Below are 20,533 nucleotides of genomic sequence, written 5' to 3' on the forward strand. Positions count from 1 at the left end.
GAACTCTGTAAAATAATCACCAACGCATCCACGATTTCCTGAGCCACCTCCTTCAGTACCCTGGGATGCAGGCCATCAGGCCCCGGAGACTTATCAACCTTCAGGCCTAACAGTCTCTCCAACACCAAATACTGGCAAATTTAAATTCCCTTAAGTTCAGGTCCTTTAGCCACTGTTACCTCAGGGAGATTGCTGTGTCTTCCCCAGTGAACACAGCTCTGAAGTTCCCATTTAATTCCTCTGCCATTTCTTTGTTCCTAGTAATATATTCCCCTGTTTCTGTCTTCAAGGGCCCAATTTTTGTCCTAACCATTTTTTTGCCTTCCACATACCTAAAAGAGCTTTTACTATCCTCCTTAATATTCTTGGCCAGTTTACCTTCGTACCTCATTTTTCCTCTGCGTATTTCCTTCTTAGTAATCCTCTGTTGCTCTTTAAAAGCTTCCCAGTCCTCAGTTTTCCCACTTATCTTAGCTATGTTATACTTTTTCTCTTTTAACTTTATATGTTTCTTTACTTCCCTCATCAGCCACGGCCGTTCACGCCTCCTCCTGGGATCTTTCTTCCTTTTAGGAATGAACTGATCCTGCAACTTCTGCATTATACACAGAAATATCCGCCATTGTTCCTCCATGGTCATCCGCACTTTTTCTTAAGTGCGCCAAATGCCTTTTTAACTATCCTGTCTGCATGTGATACACACTTCAAACAATTATGTACCTGCACCCTTACGTACCTCTGTTCTACAACACTATACATGGCCCTACCATTAATTGTCTAAGTCCTACCCTTGTTTGTTGTACCAAAATGCAATGCCTCGCATTTATCCAAATTGAATTCCACCTGCCATTTTTCGACCTATTTGATCAAGATCCCTTTGTAATCTTTGAAAACCTTTTTCACTGTCTACTATGTCACCAATTTTGGTGTTATCTGCAAATTTACTAATTATACCTTCTATATTCTCATCTAAATCATTTCCAGAAATGACGAACAAAAGAGAACCCAGAACCGATCACGAGAACACCGCAGGTGACAGAACTCCAGTCTGAAAAGCAACCTCCACCATTACTCTCTGTCTCCTGCCATTAAGCTAATTATGTATGCAATTGGCAAGCACACCTGAATCCAACGTGACCTACCTTTACTAAATTAGTCTGCCATACAGAACCTTGTCAAAGGTTTCACTAAAATCCAAATAAACGTTATCCTCAAAAAACTCAATCAAGTTTGCGAGACATTATTTTTTCTGCACAAAACCACACTATCACACATCAATTTTTGCCACTCTAAATGCCCATAAATCCTATCTTTTATAATCACCTCCAATAATTTACCCACAACCAAAGTCAGAATCATGGGTCAATAGGTCCATGGTTTCTCCTTACAACCTTTCTGAAACAAAGGTACAACATTAGCCCCCTCCAGTCATTAGGCACCTCATCCGTAGTATTACTGATGCAAATATTTCTGCATCCCCAAGTCCTTCAGGGCTAATGACATACTTTTGAAATGTCGATGCAGCTTTAGTGTTAGAAATGTGCACTGAAAGATCCCACAAATAGTAAAACAAAAAGAACTAAATAGTCTGGTTTTACTTTGAAAGGCAAATACTGGCCAGGATAAGAAGAAATCAACTCTTCTTTGAAAAGTGCTGTCAGATGTTCTGCATTCGCTCTACACATTTTACCTGAGCACAACTTAGTCCATGTCAGATACAAAACCATACAAATGTTATCTGAAGCTACTCGTTCTCTGATCATGCCTGGATGAAGGTGGAAACAGTCCTTACCTCACTCATGTTGGAAAATAACTGGCGTTAGTAACCAGCTCTTAAGTATCCGTTAGTAATGCTCACAGACGCTGACTTAAAGGCAGTCAGAACATCACTGCCAAATCCCATTAAGAGCATAAATAATAGCCTTTTGGCGATAACCACTTTTATCACCATAGATTTAACCTGACAAGCTCCCTCGTGCTTGGAACAGGCTGCTTTGTTAACAATGACTGATAACATGCCATTTATTGAAGGACACGGTGCAGTGTCCCACACCACGGGATACCCATTAGCACGATGCAAAAAGCTACACCCGCAGCACACGGTAAACATTTACAGATGGCGTCCTTTACAGCACACTGAGGAATCAGCTGCTCCCGAGCCAAAGAGCCCTCACACAGACAGGGGGACGGAAGCAGTCACCTTCTCATAGGTCTGAAGGTTCAAATGCTGACTGTAACTTACAAGGCAGGAAGGTCTAAGCTCTGAAGGACAATGGAGCCTCAAGGTCCATCCACTGTTATTAGATTACATTACAGTGTGGAAACAGGCCCTTCGGCCCAACAAATCCACACCGACCCGCCGAAGCGCAACCCACCCATACCCCTACATTTACCCCTTACCTAACACTACGGGCAATTTAGCATGGCCAATTCACCTGACTTGCACATCTTTGGACTGTGGGAGGAAACCGAAGCACCCGGAGGAAATCCACGCAGACACGGGGAGAACGTGCAAACTCCACACAGTCAGTCACCTCAGGCGGGAATTGAACCCGGGTCTCCGGTGCTGTGAGGCAGCAGTGCTAACCACTGTGCCACCCACTATATTGGAACACTATTTCTGTATCACCTTTCAGAACTTATGACATTCCAAAATGGTTCAGTGCCAATTAAGTACAATGTGAGGCATATACACTGAAGTAATTGTAAGGAACCCATCAACCTGTTTCACTTCAATGTTTGCTTAAAAGGGGCACAAAGGTGAAGCTTTTTATCTTGCACTCATCAGGACTAGGGCACATGAAACTTGGATAGTCAGACCAATTTATTTGTAATTACCAGTCACAGTCCTGATCAATGAAAAATTACAAGTTTTGACTTTGTTTTGGCAGTAATTAAACCCAGTAATTTACCAAGCAATTACTTTTGTTCTTGCAGTGGAATGAGTGAGAGACTGGCAAAGCTACTATTTGTTGGCCATCCCTAATTGCCCTCAAGATGGCAATGGTGAGCTGTCTTCTAACTTACTGGCTTTTTAGCATATTTGAAAGGGAAGTTAAAAGACAACCACATTGCTGTGGGTCTGGAGTCACATGTAGGTCAGACCAGATAAGAACGGCACATTTCTTCCTTAAAGGATATCAATGAATCAGATGCGTATTTACGACAATTCAGTTGTTTCAAGGTCACAGTCACTGAGAGCAGCTTTTCAATTAAGACTTCACAACGAACTGAATTTGAATTTCCTCAGTTGCATAGGGTAGGGTATGAACTCATCTCTCCAGAGCATTAGCCAGGTTTGCTGGATTATTAATCTGCTGACATTTTCACTATGCTACCATCATTGCCATTTGTGCAGAGCAAGATTCCACAAATAGCAATAGGCGTAGGTTGAAAGATAAATATTGAACACAGTTTCAGTACCGCTCTGGGACTGTCAGCCCAGAGTCTAGAGGTGGATAATTGAGAATATTCTGACTCAGACACCAGAGGGTTACTGAGTGAGTCATAGATCACAGAAACAAGCCCATCAGCCATCAAGTTTGCATCTATCAAAAATAATCGCCGAACTATTCTGATCCCATTTTCCAGTACTTTGCCCAAACATGACTCCGACAGAAACTGAGCGAAAATCAAAAGAAGAGCATGGGCTGCTTACTCAAACTCTTAACGCTGTGAAATTTTAACAGGACAGTCACAGATTCTTTTGAGTATTTAAACTATAACATTCAAATCTTCCCCACTATATATCAAGAAGTAAAATGCTGAAGGAAACTGCTTCACAAAGAAACTTCACACAGTCAGCCATTCAAGGAGACTGTCATTTCAAGGTCATCAGTCCCTCTTATCTCAACAAGAAGTTTTACTCTTGATGCTGCAAGCTGCAATGCACCGAGGATTACAGGAAGAGGGAGGTGGCCATTCAATTATAAATGCCTATCACATTATTCAATTAGTTGACTGACCTGTGACTCCAAGTACTTTTTTTTACACAACTTGATTTTGTAAACCTTAACATGCTTATCCAACAAAAGCCATACAGGTTTTGGTGAGTGTCTCAATGTTGGCATAAGACAGAGATGATGATTTGCTTGAATCCACTGTATTTACATGTCCTGCTCATAAATCACAGCTCCATCTGCCTCCACATGCTCCCAACATTTCTATCTTATATTTACATCATCTTTAAATTAGCACATAAAACCTCAACGACACAAGTCAACAACTTGTATTTCTACACACCCTTACCATAATGAAACACCCCAGGGTGGATGATAAATTAAGAATCAACACCATATCATATAAGGACATGTTTAGATGGATGGCTTCAAGCTTGATCAGGGATGGCTTTAAAAGATTACCTCAAGAAGGAGAGTTGCCATAGTCTTACCATACCACAAGGCTGCACAAGGGCAGAGGTATGAGAAAGAAAGTCTTTCATGGTAACCTTGGCCAGTGTGAGAATTGAAAACACATTGTTGACATCGTACTTCATTACAAACCAGCCATCCAGCCAACTGAGCTAACCAACACCCTCACTGCACAATACCCAGTCTAGAACAGCCTATAGAAGTGCTTCATGTCTGTTTTCACTTTGGAGGAGAAGGATGCAGATACAGAATTCGAGAAGCGAGACTGTGAGCTAAGTGAGCAGATTGATGTAGGGAGCGAGGAGCTTTTGGCGGGCTTAAAAGTGGACAGTCCCCAGATCCAAATGGGTTCTATTCCAGGCTGCTGTAGGAGATGACGGAGGAAATTACAGGGGATCTTAAATAAAGTTTTTAATTGCTCTCTGACCACAGAGGACATGAGGATAGCTAATGTGATTCCACTTCTCAAGAAGGTGGTATACAAAACTAGTGAATTGCAGAGTAGATGGAGTTTGATCTAGATCAATGTGTGGTGCTGCATTTTGGTAAGGCATATCAGGATAGGACTAATACACTTAGTGGGGGCATATTGCCAATCAAAACTATCCTTGGAGTGCAGGTTCATAGTTCCTTGAAAGTGCAGTCGCAGGTAAACAGGGTAGTGAAGGCAGCCTTTGGTATGCTTTCCTTTATTGGTCAGTGCATTGAGTATAGGAGTTGTAAGATCATGTTGCATCTGTACAGGACATTAGTAAGACCACTTCTGGAATAGTGCATTCAATTCTGGTCTCCCTACTATAGGAAGGATGTTGTGAAACTTGAAAGGATTCAGAAAAGATTTAAAGTTGCCAGGTTGGAGGGTTCGAGCAATAGGATGAGGCTGAATAAGCCGGAGCTATTTTCCCTCGAAAATCAGACGCTGAGGGGTGACCTTACAGAGGTTTATAAAATCATGAGGAGCATGGATAGGCTAGAATTGTCAAAGTCTTTCCCTCAGGGTGGGGGAGTCCAAAACTAGATGGCATGGTTTAAGGTGAGGGGGGAAAGACTTTAAAAGAATCGAAGGAGCAACTTTTTCACACAGAGATTAGTGCATGTATGGGATGAGCTGCCAGAGGAAGTGGTGGAAGCTGGTATAAATTACAACATTTAAAAGACATCTAGACAGGGACATGAATAAGAAGGGTTTAGAGGGATTAGAAGGGTTTAGAGGGATATGGGCCAATTGCTGGCAAATGGGACTAGATTAGGTTAGGATATCTGGTTGGCATGGATGAGTTGGACCGAAGAGTCTGTTTCCGTGCTGTATACCTCTATGACCAGTGAGTCTCCTATCAGTGGTAAGGAAACTCCTGGAAAACATTCTGAAGGAGAGAACTAATCTCCACTTAGAGAGGCAAGGTTTGATTAGGGTTAGTCAGCATGGCTTTGACAGAGGGAGATCATGTCATCCAAATTTGATTGATTTTCTCAAGGGGGTGACCAGGTTTCTAGATGAGGATAATGAAGTTAAAATGAAAACAGAAATTGCTGGAAAAGCTCAGCAGGTCTGGCAGCATCTGTGAAGAAATCTCAGAGTTAATGCTTCGGGTCTAGTGAACTTTCCTCAGGTCTGTTTTTGTTTCTGATTTCCAGCATTTGCAGTTCTTTCAGTTTTTATTTAGTAAGAGGTTAATGTAGTTTATATAGATTTCAGCGAAGTCTTTGACAAGGTCTCACATGGGAGACATACAGAAGGTAAAAGCCCATGGAATTCAGGATAGCTTGGCAAGTTGGATCCAAAATTAGCCTAGTGGTGAGAGGAAGAGTATGCTGGTTTGGAGGTTGTTTGTGAGACTATGGGCCAGTGTCCAGTGGTTTACCATAGGGATCAAAGCTGGGTCCTTTATTATTCATATATGTGATATAGAATAAAATACCGGAGCAATTATAAGGACATGCAGATAACACAAAGATTGGCCAGAGTGCTGACAGTGAGGAAGAAGATCTTAAGTTAGATGGATTGGTCAGATTGGCAGATCGAATTTAACCATGATAAATGTGAGTGATGCACTTTGGAAACATTAAGACAAGTGAATATTCAATGAATGGTAGGACCTTAAGAAATTCAGACGGACAGAGGCATCTTGGGGCGTTTGTCCATAGCTCCCTGAAGGCAGCAGGGCAAGTTAATAGGGTGACTACGAAGGGACACTTTTTAAAAAAATTAATCATGGCATGTTCTATATGAGCAGGGAGATTATTTTGGAGCTGTACAAACTCTGGTTAGGTCACAGTTGGAGGACTGTGGTCAACACTATAGGAAGGAAGTGATTGCAACGAAGAGAATGCAGAGGAAGTCCATCAGGATGTTTGCATGTGGTGGAACAGTTTATCTAGGAAGAGTGAAAATCTTGGGTTGTTTTCTTTAAAGTAGAGAAGGCTGAGAGGGGACCTGATTCAGGTGCATAAGATTGAGGGCATGTACAGCTAGGAAGCAGCTGTTCCCCTTGGTTAAACAAGGGGTGTAATTTTATAGTGATTGGCAGGAGGTGAAGACAGTATTTGAGAAAAATGCTTTTCACCCAGACGGTAAATGCACTGTCTGGGAGAGTGGTTGAGGGGGAAACCTCAAAATCTTTAAAAATCAATTGACATGTCATAATATTCAAGGCTATGGGTCAAGTGCGAGAAAGTAGTACTAGTGTAGATTGAGAGTAGTTTCGTCGATGCAGATTCAATGGGCCAAATGATTTTATAATTTTAAGGCTAAGAGGTGATCTCATTGAGATATTTAAAATTATCAAGAGTTTCAAAGCATTCTATATAGAAAAGATTCCTCTTGGGGGCATGAAATTACTCAAGGTCAAGTTGGCATAAGGAGGGAGGAAGTGTTGGGTATTCTAAAAGGCATTAAGGTGGACAAGTCCCCAGGTCCAGATGGGATCGATGGCAGGTTCTGAGAGAAGCGTGAGAGGAAATACGTGGGGCCTTAACAGATATCTCTGAAGCATCCTTGAACACGGGGGAGGTCCCAGAGGACTGGAGAATTGCTAATGTTACCTTTTCATTTAAAGAGGGTAGCAGGGATATTCCAGGTAATTATAGACTGGTAAGCATGACGCCAATGAAAGGGAAGCTGCTGGAGAAGATCCTGAGGGAGAGGATCTATTTAGATTTGGAAAAAAAAATGTGTGGGAAGGTCATGTCTTACCAACTAATAGAAATCGTTGAGGAAGTGACAAAGTTGATTGATGAGGGAAGGGCTGTAGAAGTCATATACATGGACTTCAGTAAGGTGTTTGATAAGGTTCCCCCGTTGTAGGCTGATGGAAAAAGCCAGAGAGTTATAGAGATGTACAGCACGGAAACAGACCCTTCAATCCAACTTGTCCATGCCGACCAGCTATCCTGACTTAATCTAGTCCCATTTGCCAGCACTTAGCCCATATCCCTCTAAACCCTTCCTACTCATATACCCATCCAGATGTCTTTTAAATGTTGCAATTGTACTAGGATGTGGATGCTTTAGAGAGAGTACAGAGGAGGTTCATGAGGATGTTGCCTGCTATGGAGGGTACTAGCTATGAAGAGAAGTTGAGTAGATCAGGATTACTTTCATTAGAAAGACAGAGGTTGAGGGGGGAATCTGATTGAGGTATACAAAATCATGAGAGGTATAGACAGAGTGGATAACAAGAAGCTTTTCCCAGTGTTGGGACTCAATTACTGGGGATTACAAGTTCAAAGTGAGAGGGGAGAAGTTTAAGGAAGATATGCGTGGAAAATTCTTAGGGTGGTGGGTGTCTGGAACGCGTTGCCAGTGGAGATGGTAGAGGCGAACATAATAACGTCATTTAACATGTATATAGATATCCTGGGAATTGAAGTTAAGACGGATCCTTCTTTTGGGACTGTCCTTTCTGGGTGAGCACAGGAAAAGGTCATTTAACATCCTTACACATTGTGCTAGGAAGAACATCCTAATGGATATCAGAAAAAACGCCAGGTCTTGTGGGGTGGCACAGACTTGTGATGGAGTCCCCCAAGATTATCTGACAAGTATGGTGCACCATGCAATGGAGTAATTTTGTAAGACATAGCAGTCCTTTTAAAAATTACATAAACATGGACCTATATTTATGAGGTCTCGTAAATACAGGTATAATATCTGTTGCTCCTGTGGACAGGAGCTTTGGTGGAGGTGCGCCAAGTAGAGTAATGTAGAAATGTAACTTAATTTGGTTGTAATTTTATTTTATTTTATTCAAATTTATTTTAATTTGAGTTAAGTAAATAAGAGATTATTATATGCTGTAGAGTAGTAGGTAGTTTATCGTTGTTAACATTACTGTAGTATAATAGACAATAGGTGCAGGAGTAGGCCATTCTGCCCTTCGAGCCAGAACCACCATTCAATATAATCATGGCTGATCATCCTCAATCAGTATCCTGTTCCTGCCTTATCCCCATAACCCTTGATTCCACTATCCTTAACAGATCTAACTCTTTCTTGAAAGTATCCAGAGACTTGGCCTCCACAGCCTTCTGGGGCAGAGCATTCCATACACTCACCACTCGCTGGGTGAAGAAATTTCTCCTCGACTCTGTTCTAAGTGGCCTATCCCTTATTTTTAAACTGTGTCCTCTGGTTCGGGACTCACCCATCAGTGGAAACATGCTTCCTGCCTCCAGAGTGTCCAATCCTTTAATAATCTTATACATCTCAATCAGATCCCCCCTCAGCTTTCTAAACTCAAGCGTATACAAGCCCAATCGCTCCAATCTTTCAGCATAAGATAGTTCCGCCATTCTGGGAATTGACCTCGTGAACCTACGCTGACTCCCTCAATAGCCAGAATGTCTTTCCTCAAATTTGGAGACCAAAGCTGCGCAAAATATTCCAGGTGCGGTCTCACCAGGGCCCTGTACAACTGAAGGCCCTCTTTGCTTCTATACTCAATTCCTCTTGTTATGAAGGCCAGCATGCTTTTAGCTTTCTTCACTGTCTGCTGTACCTGCATATTTGCTTTCATTGACTGATGTACAAGAACATCACGTTGTACTGCCCTTTTACCTAACTTGACTCCATTTAGGTAGTAATCTGCCTTCCTATTCTTGCCACCAAAGTGGATAACCACACATTTATCCACATTAAACTGCATCTGCCATGCATCCATCACTTACCTAACTTGTCCAGGTCACCCTGTAATCTCCTAACATCCTCACATTTCACCCTGCCACCCAGCTTTGTGTCATCAGCAAATTTGCTAATATTACTTTTAATACCTTCATCTGTACCATTAATGTACATTGTAAAACTCTGCGGTCCAGCACTGACCCCTGCGGCACACCACTGGTCACCGCCTGCCATTCCGAAGGGGAGCCGTTTATCACTACTCTATGTTTCCTGTCAGCCATGTCAGTATTTTACCCCTAATACCATGTGCCCTAATTTTGCTCACTAACCTTCTATGTGGAACTTTATCAAAGGCTTTCTGAAAATACAGGTGTATACTACATCCACTGGATCTCCCTTGTCCATCTTCAGAGTTACATCCTCAAAAAATTCCAGAAGATTAGTCAAGCATGATTTCCCCTTCATAAATCCATGCTGACTCTGACCTATCCTGTTACTGCTATCCAGATGTGTCATAATTTTGTCCTTTATAATTGACTCCAGCATTTTTCCCACCACTGAGGTCAGACTAACTGGTCTATAATTCTCCGTTTTCTCTCTCCCCCCTTTCTTAAAAAGTGGGACAACATTAGCCACCCGGGACAACATTAGTCACCCTCCAATCCGCAGGAACTGATCCTGAATCTATAGAATATTGGAAAATGATCACCAATGCATCCACGATTTCCAAAGCCACCTCCTTCAGTACCCTGGGATTCAGATCATCAGGCCCCGGGGACTTATCAGCATTCAGACCTAACAGTCTCTCCAACACCACTTCCTGCCTAATATAAATTCCCTTCAGTTCAGGTCGTTCAGTCACTATTACATCTGGGAGATTGTTCGTGTCTTCCCCAGTGAAGAAGATCTAAAGTACCAATTCAACTCTTCTGCCATTTCTCTGTTCCCCATAATAAATTCACCTGTTTCTGTCTTCAAAGGCCCAATTTTAGTCTTAACCATTTTTTTTCTTTTCACATGCCTAAAAAAGCATTTACTATCCTCCTATATATTTATGGCCAGTTTACCTTTGCACATTATTTTTTCTTTGCGTATTTCCTTTTTAGTTATCCTCTGTTGTTCTTTAAAAGCTTCCCAGTCCTCCGATTTCCCACTCATCTTTGCTATGTTATACTTTTTCCCTTTTGTCTTTATATGGTCCTTAACTTCCCTCGTCAGCCACGGCCACCCCTGCCTCCCCTTAGGATCTTTCTTCCTTTTTGGAATGAACTGATCCTGCATCTTCTGCATTATACCCAGAAACACCTGCCATTGTTGCTCCCCTGCCATCCCTGCTAGGGAATTGCACCATTGAACTTTGGCCAGCTCCTCCCTCATAGCTCCATAGTTCCCCTTATTCAACTGAAATATTGTGACATCATTTCTATTTTTCTGTATTTTCATAATTTTTTTCTTTCCTTTGGTAAAAGAGTAAATATTTTTTCAATAAATATATTTTAAAAAAATATATCTGGACAAATGCGTGATTTGGCAGGGAGCAGAGGGATACAGATCCTTAGAAAATAGACGGCAGATTTAGATAGAGGATCTGGATTGGCACACGCTTGGAGGGCCAAAGGGCCTGTTCCTGTGCCGTAATGTTCTTTGTTCATGTATAAAAGTCGGTGACAAATAAATCCAACTGGCAGCTTATGAGAAACATCTTTACCTAATGTCCTGAGGATGTGAGTTTCGAAAAGTGTGGCGCTGAGAAAAGCACAGCAGGTCAGGCAGCATCTGAGGAACAGTGGAGTCAACGTTTCAGGCATAAGCACTTCATCAGGAATGAGGTGGGTTGGCAGGTGGGATGGGGTGGGGGTGGGGGGAATAAATATGATGGTAGGAGTGGGACGGCATGGGAAGGTAGCCGAGAAGGCAGTAAGTAGATGCAGATAGGAGGGAGTGATGGTAATAGGTCAGAGTGGAGGGTCAAGCAGCTTATCTCTACCAATTTGTAGGGCATCTGAACAGGAAGTGAATCTCCTCATTGTAACAAACTGTTGGATATTTTATAAACTCATAACTGAGAGCGCAGTTAACTCATCGTATTTTCCTGCTGTTTTGAGGCTGTTGTTTGTGATCCATTGGAATACGACTCTCACCTTCCCACACCACTAACATTCCCCAGAATATTCATTTTTCAGGGTGATGCAGGTGAGTTGTCCACACTGGAAGCTCATGGATACTCACACATTGAACAACGACGTGAAGCTCTGGAGAAACCGGTGAGTCCATCGTACTGTTCAACTTGGTGCTGCAACTTTTCTGAAGATATCTCTTTTTAACCTTTTTCCTTTTCACGCAAATTCAGTGAATGTCTTTGGGACAGCATAACCTATAAAATGTAATTTAAAAAACACAAAGATCGTCACTATTTCCTTCTCATTTTCATTTTCACATTTTGCACAATAAAATGTGATGTCCACATTCACAATGGCCACAGTCTATGCAATACCTGCCTTGGCATCAACAGGAACTATTTCATCGGTATTTCATAAGTACTTCAGTATTTTATCCATCAGTTCCTCATGGTGTACCATAGAGGAACACTACTGTTCCAAAAGCTCCAATACTCTGATGCCCATGATGCTGCAAGGAATGTCAGGAACAAGAGGAGGGCATTTAGATCCTTGAGCTTAGCCCAATCTATTTGATTGTGCTTCTTCAGCAGCTAAACTCCACTTACCTGTTTTTTGATCAATATCTTTGATACCTCACCCCAAAACAAATCCATCTTCAGTTTTTAAAGCTCCAACTGACACCACCTCAAACCCACCCTATTCACAGTCAGCTGTGAGAAGACTTGCGCAGTTCCATTGTGCTTTATGTGGAATAGTGCCTGTTTTAAGTTCACTCCTCAACAGTTTACCTTAATTCTTTGTTCCTCTCCACCAGCTTTTCATTATCCTATTAAATTCTCTAAATCATTTCAACCGACACGAACCATACCTCAGCCTCTAAACGCATGGGTTTATACGGCGAATCTATGTAACCGTGAACATAATTTATTCCTTTAAACCATGTTACAATTCTGGTGAATCTGATGTATGCTCTTTATAGTACAACTTAGATTGCCAAGGTATGATGACTAGAACTGAATGTAGTTCACCAGAGGGAATCTGATCAAGGCTCTGGGCAGCTAAAACACCACTTTCTGGTCTTTGAATCCCAGTGTCCTTGGAATAAATACCAAAACTGCATTAACCTATTTGCTTCTTTTCAGATTTGTCCTATTCCTAGTGATGTGTGTGCATGATCACCAAAATCAGTTCCAAATCTCTCACCAATAAGCAACTAGCCCAATCTGTCTTCTTCCGATCAAAATGCATGTTCCCAAAACAAACCCAACTCCCAAAGTTTTGCCCATTCACTTGATACATTTGTATCAGTGGGTTTATCATTGAATCCTGTTATGGCTGTTCCTTTTATCGCTGTTAAAACATCATGTTCTAGAAAACTGTCCTGAATACATTCTAGAAATTCACTGCATTTACATCAATGGTGCTTCCCATCTCCCAGTGACAAAATTGCTCTACCAGTGGAGACTTACATTTTCTCAGGGACAGAGCATTGCAGGATGAAGTTATAGTCTAATGAAGTGTTTAAAATGATTAAAGGATTTGCTGGGCAAGTTCAAGACAAACTGTTGTGGGGATGGGGGACGAGAGATAGGGAGAGACAAGGGCCCACAGCGAGGGAGCACAACCTTAACATTAGGAATAGGCTGTTCAGGGGTGATGTCAGGAAGTACGTCTTCACACAAAAGGAAATCTAAAACATTTTCAACCCAAGAAAAGCAAAAATTGGAGATGAACTGTACATTCCAGAAGTGCGAAGATTCATTCTGTGTAAGGGTATGAAGGGATTACAGAACCAAGCCAGAAGATGGAGTGATGCACAGATCAGCCATGATTTAATTACTGAACAGATGTGAGCAGAATGCTGTCCTCTATTTCAATGTATTTGAGTTAAAAATCACACAACACCAGATTACAGTCCAACAGGTTTATTTGGAAGCATTAACTTTCAAGGCGCTGCCTCTTCATCACAAGTCCAACACCGGCACCTGCAAGTCATAATGTATTTAAACTAATTAAATACAGATTAAAAGCTGACCATGCTGAAATGCAGGACAAACCTAATCTGTTATCTCCCTTTCCTGCTTACTTTTCTCTTTAAGCATGTACTTGAATACTTGTTTGTGATGGCTGGTATCACGGCCATAGTTCTCCGCTTGTTGGCAGGCCCTGTCCAATTATTAACACAGAAACTAGGATGGAGAATAGGCTTTTTGGCCATTCAAGTCTGCTCTGGCATTCAATATGATCATGGTTGATCCTCTTTCTCAATGTAATGCTCCAGCTTTCTCCCTTTCCCCGGGAAACCTTTAACATCTAAAATTTTATCTATCTCTTTCTTGAATATGTTCAAATGACTTTGATTTCACAGCCTTCAGTGGTAGAGAACGCCCAAGGTTCACTACCCTCTGTGTGAGGAAACATTTCCTCACCTCAGTGCGAAAAGGTCTACTCCATGTGCTGAGACTTCCCCTTCATCGAAGGGTCTGGGTTGAAAGCAAATGATTGAGATTTGAATGAGAAAGAGTACAAGAAACATTTTGAATATACATAGGGTAATGTACTAGCCATGCTAATGATTAATAATCCTGTGAATGTGAGCTCAAAACATACATTGCTAAATCAGAGAAATTGAAATAAGTTTTCTTTTAAAACTATGAGATAAGAAGCAGCTCACAATAAAAGTGACTGTGAAGCGGTCAGACTGCTGCAAGACCTCTGTTGTCTGTTGACATTGCTGTCCTGGACCAGTCCACTGATGGGTCTATCTGCTTTTGTCTCACACCAGTGTGGCTGAACCTTAAGCGTCAGCTGAACGTGAAGAAACAGCAGCAGTAGTAAGTCATTTAGCTCCTCAAGCCTGCCCCACCATTCAATAAGATCATGTCTGATCTGCTCCATGCCTCAACTCTTCTTTCACGCCAGCTCAACAAAGCCATCAATCCCCGATATCTCAAAATTCTACCGACTTCTTTTTCAAAATATTTTCAGACATTCGCTTTCGTCTGGGAGAAGACACTCCTTCTCAGGTGTAGTCCAGAAAGCCAATCAGATAGTAACAAAGGACGATTTAACAAACAGACTTTCCAACCAACAGCTACGTCCTGACAATGAATACAAACCAAAAGGAGAAACCCTTCAAGAGTGTTGCAGTCTGTTATTCATATCCAGAGCTCACATCTGAAGCAGATGCGTCTCAACACTGAGGAACAAGAAGCTGCTTGTGTAGAGGATTATCTTGCAACCTCAACCATTTAAAAAGGCAAGGGCAGTAGATACAGGGAAATACCACCATCTGCAAATTCCTCTCCAAACCACTCACCATCCTGACTTGGAAATATAACATCGTTCCTTCACTGCTGCTCGATCAAAATCCTGGAATTCCCTCCCTAACAGCACTGGGTGTCCCTACCCCAAAAGGACTGCAGCAACTAAAAGCAGCAGCCTACCACCAGCTTATCCCAGGCAAACAGGAACAAAAAACAAATGTTAGCCCAGCCAGCAATGCTCATATTGCATCAATGATTAAAAAAAACCAAATGATGCCATGAGAGGTATGGATTATCATTTCTATGTTGCAAGATTCTGAATATCTAATTCAGTACAAGTAGCGAGGATACCTTGCAAGTCTTTTCCTCTTCCGATTCTCCCTCCCTCAGTTATGAAGTTGCTGAATTCCAGTAACAAAGTTTCTTGGCTCCAGTTCCAAGACTCTCCCACTGCTAGCTAACCTTTTGGGTTTTCACATAACATCAGTCATGCTGTGCTTTGACAGCAGTCTCTGCTTCAGTTGTAATTATTAAGCTCGTGCCTTATTAGTTATTTCACAACACTGAACAATTAAACTGCTCTGACTCTCATCAATCCGCTTTATAACCTCAGAAACCTCAACTGGGCCGAGTGAAAGTAAACAAGTTTGAATTCCAAAACCTTTCTTCGTAACTTGGATTCCTGGGATCACCTTAGTTACTTGGCACCATGCCTCATACAAAGCAGTTAATGAGCTAGCTGGGAACTGGAATTCAGACCTGCACAGGTTGTTCAAGATAGGACAGTCTAATATCCCACAAAGCATAAGTGTTTAGCTCACTTTCATTCACTGGCCTCTTCCACCCAATAACCTTTGTTTCTTTAGTCAGAGAGATTAAGATTTTACAGCAGAATAGCACAATCAATGACTCTTTTCACTTCTGATACCCCAGTCTGTCATTCCTGATCAAGTCAATCTGCATTCCCAGAATCACATAAGTATTACGGTGTAAGAGACCAATCGACCTATCATGTCTGCATTGATTTTACAAATGAATATCTCACCCAAGTTCATGCTCCCTGTTACTGTATGCATTCTTCCTTCCCAAATAACCATCTCAATCCCTTTAGAAGCTTTGACCGCTACCACCAGTCTCAGGCAGTGCAATCCAGAGCTGAACTAGTTTCCTTACATCATTTTTGTTTCTTTAACAAACTCTATAAAATCTGCACCCACTCATTCTCAAAGCTTTAATAAGTGGGAATGGTTTCTCCACATTGACTCTCTCAAGATCCTTCATAGAACATTAAAGCCCACTTACAGGCCCTTTAGCCCTCAATGTTGCGCCGACCTGTGGAACCAATCTGAAGCCCATCTAACCTACACTATTCCATTCTCATCCATATGTCTATCCAATGACCATTTAAATGCCCTCAAAGTTGGCAACTCCACTACTGTTGCAGGTAGTGTGTTCCACACCCCTACTACTCTCTGACATCTATCCTATAACTATCACCCCTCAATTTAAAGCAATGTCCCCTTGTGCTAGCCATCACCATCTAAGGAAAAAGGCTCTCACTGTCCAACCTATCTAACTGTCTGATTATCTGATACGTCTCAAGTCACCTCTCAACCTTCTTCTCTCTAACAAAAATAGCCTCAAGTCCCTTAGCCTTTCCTCATAAGACCTTCCTTCCAGACCAGGCAACATCCTGGTAAATCTCCGCTGAACCCTTTCCAAAGCTTCCACATCCTTCCTATAATGCGGTGACCAGAACTGAACACAATACTCCAAATGTGGCCATACCACACTTTTGTACAGCTGCAGCATGGTTCCAAAACTCAATCCTTCCAGTAATAAAAGCTAACACACCGTACACCTTCTTAACAACCCTATCAACTTGGGTGGCAACTTTCAAGGATCTATGTATATGGACACAGAGATCTCTCTGCCCATCTACACTACTAAGAATCTTACCATTAGTGCAGTACTCTGCATTCCTGTTACTCCTTCCAAAGTGAATCACCTCACACTTTTCCACATTAAACTCCATTTGCCACCTCTCAGCCCAGCTCTACAGCTTATCCATGTCTCTCTGTAATCTATCACATCCTTCGTCACTATCCACAACTCTACCGACTTCAGTGTCATCCGCAAATTTACTAACCCATTCTTATATGCCCTCATCCAGGTCATTTATAAAAATGACAAACAGCAGTGGCCCCAAAACAGATCCTTGTGGTACCACACTAGTAAATGAACTGCAGGATGAATATTTCCCACCAACCACCACCCTCTGTCTTCTTTCAGCTAGCCAACTTCTGATCCAAATCGCTAAATCACCCTTAATCTCATGCCTCCGTATTTTATGCAATAGCCTACCATGGGGAACCTTATCAAATACCTTACTGAAATCCATATACACCACATCAACTGCTTTACATTCATCCACCTGTTTGGTCAGCTTCTCAAAGAAGGTTTGTGAGCACGACCTACCCTTCACAAAACCGTGTTGACTATTCCTCATCAACTTATTCCTTTCTAGATTATTATAAATCCAATATCTTGTAACCCTTTCCAACACTTTACCCACAACCGATATAAAGTTCACGGGTCTATAATTTCCAGGGTTGTCTCTACTCCCTTTCTAACGGAACAACATCTGTTATCCTTCAGTCTTCTGGCACTATTCCTATAGACAATGACGACATAAAGTTCAAAGCCAAAGACTCTGCAATCTCCTCCCTGGCTTCCCACAGACTCCTAGGAAAAATCCCATCCAGCCCAGGGGACTTATCTATTTTTACACTTTCCAGAATTGCTAACACCTCCTCCTTATGCACCTCAATCCCATCTAATCTAGTAGTCTGTATCTCAGTATTCTCCATGACCATATTGTCTTTTTCTAGTGTGAATACTGACAAAATATAATCATTTAGCGCTTCCCCTATCTTCTCTGACTCCACGCACAACTTCCCACTACAATGCTTAATTTGCTCTAATCTTGCTCTAGTCATTCTTATATTCCTGATATACCTATACAAAGCCTTAGGGTTTTCGCTAATCCTATCCGCCAACGACTTCTCATGTCTCCTCCTGGCTCTTGTTAGCTCCTTCTTTAGGTCTTTCCTGGCTAACTTTTAACTCTCAAGTGCACAATTTGAACCATCACATCTCATCCTCACATAAGCCTTCTTCTTCCTCATGTTTTGAAAAAGTCAATCATATCTCCTCAGTGTTCTCTTTTCCTGAGCAAATAGCTCCTAAAATCTGCAATTTATCTTGGTAACCAAAGTTCCTCATCCCTGGAACCATTCTTGTAAACCTCTTCTGCACTATCTCCAATGCCTTCATATTCTTCCAAAAGTGCTTGCTCTTGTTCTCTCTGCCCCTATGAATAAAGCTGAAGATACTGTCGACGTTATTAACTGTTCTCTCAATCTGTCTTAAACCTTTACACACAGATCTCTCTGCTCCCTTTTAGAGTAACCCCTTTATTTTAAACGGTCTGCCCATGTTACTCGTACCCAAGTGCATCACCTCAATTTTTTCCACACTGATCATCAGAGCTGCCAACTCCACAAATCTTTCTATGTCCTTATCAAGTGCTACAGCATCCTCCTCAATTTACAATGCTCCCAAGTTTTGTATCATATGCAAATTCTGAAATTTGCCCGGTACAGCAAGGTTTAGATCATTACTATATATATATATCAGGAAACACAAAGGGCCCATCACTGATTCTGTGGAACTAGAGTACAATCTTTACTCAAGCCAAAATAATCATCCACAAACCATTACTTTGTTTTCTGTAGCTAAGCTAATTTTGTATCCAATTTGCTCCTTTCATTTGTGTTTCCCCCATGAGTTCTAACTTTGTTCAGTGTTGTGTGGCACCCTAGCAAGTACCTTCTAAAAGTTCACAAGCATAACATCAACTTTATTGCCCTGACCAAACCTCTATACTACCTCTCCTTAAAATTCGAAGAAGTTAAACTTTGTTTTCCCTTAGAAATCCAAGATGGCTCTCCTTAACCAACCCATATTTCTTTATATGTGTATTCATATTGTCCCAAACTACTGTTTCCAGAAGTTTCCCAATCACCAAACTTAAACTTACAAAAACAAACTAGGAGCATGATTAGAGCAGTAAGCCAATTGACTTTGGTCCCCTATTCAATATGATCAAGACTGTTCATCCAAATAGATTGTCTGCTCCTGTTTTTTTTCCACTATATCCTTTAATCCTTTTAACTCCAAGTACTGTATCCAATTCCTTCTTGAGATGATGCAATGTTCTGACTGCTTTCTGCGATAGTGAATTCCACAGGCTCACCACTGTCTGGGTGAATCAATTTATCTTCATTTTATTTTACTCATTCACGGCATGAGTGCATCACTGGCTAGGTCAGCATTTATTGCCCATCCCAGAGGGCAGTTAGGAGCCAACCACATTGCTGTCACATGTAGGTCAGACCAGGTAAGTTTCTTTCCTGAAGGACATCAGTGACCCAGATGGGTTTTTTTCCAAAAATTGACAAAGATTTCATGGTCATTATTAGACTCTTAATTCCAGATTTTTATTGAATGCAAATTCCATCATCTGCTTTGGCAAAATTCAAAATAATATTTCCTGGGTCTCTGGATTAGCTGTCCAGTGATAATACCACCAGGTCACTGTCACCCCAGAGTTCGACACAGTCCTTTAGCTCAAAAGCACAGCAGATCAGGCAGCATCCTAGGAGCAGGAGAAGCAACATTTTGGGTATAAGCCCTTCATCAGGAATGAGGAATAAGCACTTCTCATTGCTGATGAAGGGCTTATGCCCGAGACATCGGCTCTTCTGCTCCTCGGATGCTACCTGACCTGCTGTGCTTTTCAAGCACACCACATTCGAATCTAATCTTCAGCATCTGCAGTCTTCACTTTCTGCACAACATTTCAGCTGAAGACTAACTAAGCATCTCATACAAGTTCAATATATTTTCGTTGCTCTTGCTGTCTCTGCCCCCTATGAATAAAGCCGAGGATACTGTACGCTTTATTAACTGTTCTCTCAATCGGTCTTGAACCTTTACACAGATCTTTCTGCTCCTCCATGCCTTTAGAATAATCCCTTTATTTTAGACATGTTATTCCTACCAGAATGCATCACCTCAATCTTTTGCAAACTGACCACCATTAGAGCTGCCCACTTCACAAACTTTTCTATGTCATTTTCAAGTACCACATCTCATCACAGCCAAACACAGAAACTAAGAGTAGGAATAGGCCATTCAGCCCCTTGGTGCCAGCTCTGCCATTCGATGTGATCATGGTTGATACACTGTACTCAGAACCACCTCCCTTTTGATTGTGATTTCACTAAGTTTTCCTCTCCCATCCATCCCAATTAGCAGTTATTACTGGAATTTTTTTTGTATCCTCTGTTGTAAAGATTGAAGCAAAATATTTATTTCATCTGCCATTTCCTTATTATCTACAATTAACTCCCCTTTCTCAGACTTTACAGGACCAACACTCACTTGATTTTTATGATTCCTCTTCAAATACCTGCAGAAGTTATTACTATTCATTTTTACACTCCTAGATATCTTCCTCTTAAACACCACTTTCTTCATCCTGATTAACCTTTTAGTCAATCTGTGCCCTTTCAGTCATATTCTAACCAAATA

General features: G+C 41.5%; 1 protein-coding gene across 5 annotated transcripts in view; it reads right to left on the bottom strand.

Moving 5' to 3' along the window:
- The window catches only part of LOC122548789 (anion exchange protein 2-like), a 232,087-nt gene that overhangs the window by 144,396 nt on the left and 67,158 nt on the right, over nt 1-20,533 (bottom strand). For all 5 annotated transcript variants that reach the window (XM_043687561.1, XM_043687558.1, XM_043687560.1 and 2 more), the window contains exon 2: nt 11,719-11,863. In XM_043687561.1, the coding sequence (XP_043543496.1) occupies nt 11,719-11,763 (45 nt within the window). In that variant the 5' untranslated portion in view covers nt 11,764-11,863. The remainder of the gene's footprint in view (nt 1-11,718; nt 11,864-20,533) is intronic.

The sequence above is a fragment of the Chiloscyllium plagiosum genome, chromosome 4 (genome assembly GCF_004010195.1).
Source record: "Chiloscyllium plagiosum isolate BGI_BamShark_2017 chromosome 4, ASM401019v2, whole genome shotgun sequence".
NCBI classification, from domain to species: Eukaryota; Metazoa; Chordata; class Chondrichthyes; order Orectolobiformes; family Hemiscylliidae; genus Chiloscyllium; species Chiloscyllium plagiosum.